Source organism: Egretta garzetta, unplaced genomic scaffold (genome assembly GCF_000687185.1).
Source record: "Egretta garzetta isolate BGI_Z169 unplaced genomic scaffold, ASM68718v1 scaffold473, whole genome shotgun sequence".
Classification (NCBI taxonomy): domain Eukaryota; kingdom Metazoa; phylum Chordata; class Aves; order Pelecaniformes; family Ardeidae; genus Egretta; species Egretta garzetta.
This window is the reverse complement of record NW_009259319.1, coordinates 1,518,512-1,521,568: the sequence shown is the minus strand read 5'-3', so window position 1 is coordinate 1,521,568 and position 3,057 is coordinate 1,518,512. Positions and strand designations below refer to the sequence as shown.

General features: G+C 44.4%; 1 protein-coding gene across 1 annotated transcript in view; it reads left to right on the top strand.

Annotated features, from left to right (window-relative positions):
- Window positions 1–1,753: 1,753 nt before the first annotated feature.
- The window catches only part of ZNF608 (zinc finger protein 608), an 81,349-nt gene continuing 80,045 nt past the window's right edge, over window positions 1,754–3,057 (top strand). The window contains exon 1 of the mRNA XM_009636557.1: window positions 1,754–2,641. Within this exon, the coding sequence (XP_009634852.1) occupies window positions 1,754–2,641 (888 nt within the window). The remainder of the gene's footprint in view (window positions 2,642–3,057) is intronic.

The window sequence follows — 3,057 nt, the reverse complement described above, 5'->3', positions numbered from 1 at the left end:
TACTTCAAGAAATCAGATCTGTCAGGACGGGCGAAAAAAATGCCACTTCCCAACTAACAGGCGGAATCCAGCCCAGATTTTCAGTCCTTTCTTCTTCTTTTTTTCCTTCCTCCCTTTCACTAATTTATCCCGATGTTAGCACATTCTGTCTTGTAACACCCGGGCGCCTGTAGGTTTGTTTCATGGGATCATTACTTACTGATCAGGATGGCTCCCAGGTCCGGGGCTGAAGACGGAGTGTGAAGTTGGGGATACATTTTTTTTTTTTTTTTTTAAATTACTGTGATGATTATTACCTCTCGGTGCTTATTCAGGAAAAGCAAACAAACAAAAATCTGGTCCTTGAGGCTTCAGTTCTGAATGTGAAATATTACCTACCAGCTGGTAAAGTTGTGAGGCTCAGCATTTTTTTTTTTTAATTTTTTTGTTTTCTTTAAGCAAGGAGGAAAAAAACCTAAACAAACAAAAAAAGGACTTCTGATCCGTGTGCCAAAGTAGGGGGAGATATGTTATTGACCGATTTATACTGGCTGAGATGATACTTGCTTTCTACTTCTTGATCACTTGCTCTTTAAGTAAAATGAGGCACAGAGTTGTTGCTGAGACGAGTGGGAACAGCATTTTGATTTGCTGGTTTAATTAAAAAATGATAAAGGATTAAAGGTAAGCATTATGCATATATATGTATAAATATTTCGACAGTCGACTGTAAAAGGGAGAGATCCCTTTAAAAATCGTTTTAACTAAGCTTTGTCAAACACACACTCATTTGCGGTCACTGAGGCCACCTTGGTGCAGATCACTTAAAGTGTATGTCTTAATCAGTTTCCTGTACAGTCAGTAATACTATATTTAACAGACCTAACAATTGTGTGACCTAGGAGTACATTAGAACTGCTTTTAGAACTGTTATCTTGAGAATATTTTTTTTTAAAGAAAAGAGACCTTTTTATTTCTTTTTTTTTTTTTTTTTAACCTATGGAGTTTAATATTTTCCAGTAAACATTTGTGTTTGTAGGTTGTTGGTTTTTAACAGAAGCTGTATTGTGGCAAGGAAAAACCCCTCCCACCCCCCACCCCCGCCAAGAGATTAAGTGGAAGGGGGGTAAAAGGTAATATAGGAGAGTCACAAAACTTCAAGGGTCTGGTTTAAAGCCACAAAATCCCTGGAATGCAGTGAAGAGTGAATCTGTGTCCTTCCTTTTCTCCCTTTCGTGCCTAGGTGGTGGTCCAAGGGGTTAGATTACAACATGTGCTCCAACAGCTAGGCACCACTTCTAAGACTGTATTTCCTGAGCTTTGTGGATTTAAATCATGTAGTTAATTTTTTTTCTTCCTTTTTTTTTTTTTTTTACCTTTCTTTTTTTGCGGACATTACTTTTTGAGAGAGATTGTGGATGTTGGTATACAACTAGATTAAAGATGCTTACTAGAAAAGCATCACGGCCATTGCCTCCGGTTTAGCAAACTTAGGAAAAAAAACGTGGCAACGGTGAATGATCTTGCTCCCTCTACCTTGCCCCTATTTTGTTAGTCGTATTATGTTCTAGTAACACCCAGACAAGAAATACTTGACTTTTCCCCTCCTCACAGGACAAGGTGGACGTGGACTGCAGGTTGTGAACCCAGACACACCTGGGGGAGGAAGACAAGAAGAGTTGAACTTAAGAGAGCCCAACGGAGATAAACGAATGTCCCCACATCTCCAAAGGAAAGTTCATCGGATTTTTACTCTAGAGATCTCATCTTCAGGATGTCATTGAACACTTCCACTGCAGGAAAAGGTGTGGATCCAAACGCGGTTGACACTTACGACAGTGGCGATGATTGGGAAATTGGTGTTGGGAATTTAATAATCGATTTGGACGCCGATTTGGAGAAGGACAGACAGAAATTTGAGATGAATAATTCTACCAATACCACCAGCAGCAGCAACACCAGCTCCAAGGATTGCGGGGGTCTGGCTTCCAGTGGGGCTAATGCTACCTCAGCCTTAGCTGATGGCCTAAAATTTGCTTCTGTTCAGCCCTCTGCTCCCCAGGGGAATTCCTCTCACAAAGAGACTAGCAAATCAAAAGTGAAAAGGAGTAAAACTTCTAAGGATGCTAATAAATCTCTGCCTTCTGCTGCCTTGTATGGGATTCCTGAGATCAGCAGTGCTGGCAAGAGGCAGGAAGTCCAAGGGCGCCCTGGAGAGGCAACTGGCATGAATTCAGCACTGGGTCAAAGCGTGAGCAGTAACCCAAACGGCAATAATAACAGCACCAGCAGCACCACCACCATTGCCTCTTGTGGGAAAAACAAAGAGGAGAAACCAGGTAAAGCCCCAGGCAGCAGAGGCTCCAAGCGGGATAAGGATGCGGGAAAATCCAGGAAGGACAAGCAGCATGACCTGCAGCAGGGCCACCCCAACGGCAGTGGGGGTGGCAGCAGCCAGGCTCCCCCCGGGCACCTCTATGGCTTCGGGGCCAAGGGAGGTGGTGGTGGAAGCAGCAGCCCCTTCCACGGTACCTCCTCTGCCGTGGGGGAGGTGAGCAAAAGTACCCCGGATCCAGGGTTAATGGGGAACTCTATTTTGGTAAAGAAGGAAGAGGAGGAGGAGGAGAGCCACAGGCGAATCAAGAAATTGAAAACAGAAAAGGTAGGACAAAGCTCCCCTCCACCTCTTCTCCTCCGTGTCTCCCTGTGTCTATAGTAACTGTCCCACAACTGTGTGTTTGGCTCCTGTGTCCTTCTCTCTGCTGTGCATCTGTGACACGCCTCTGTTCTTACTCTTTCTCTTAAAAAAAACGACAAAAAAAAGCAAACTAGAAAAAAGCTCCAAAAAACACCCCCAAGACCTCTTCCCTAGACAGAAGACACCATGTTTTGAGCGTGCTGCTCTTCCTTGTGCTTTCCCCTCCCGGTCCTCAGAGCTGGAGAACGTTGCTGTTTTGTCTGTTCCTTCTGATTGCGCTCACCCAGAAGGAGAAATCCTGAGATGACCCTGACTGAGGTGTCCCCGGTTTTAGCAGAGAGCAGCAGTGTTGGTACCGGTGGGATGGCGTGTGTTTGCAG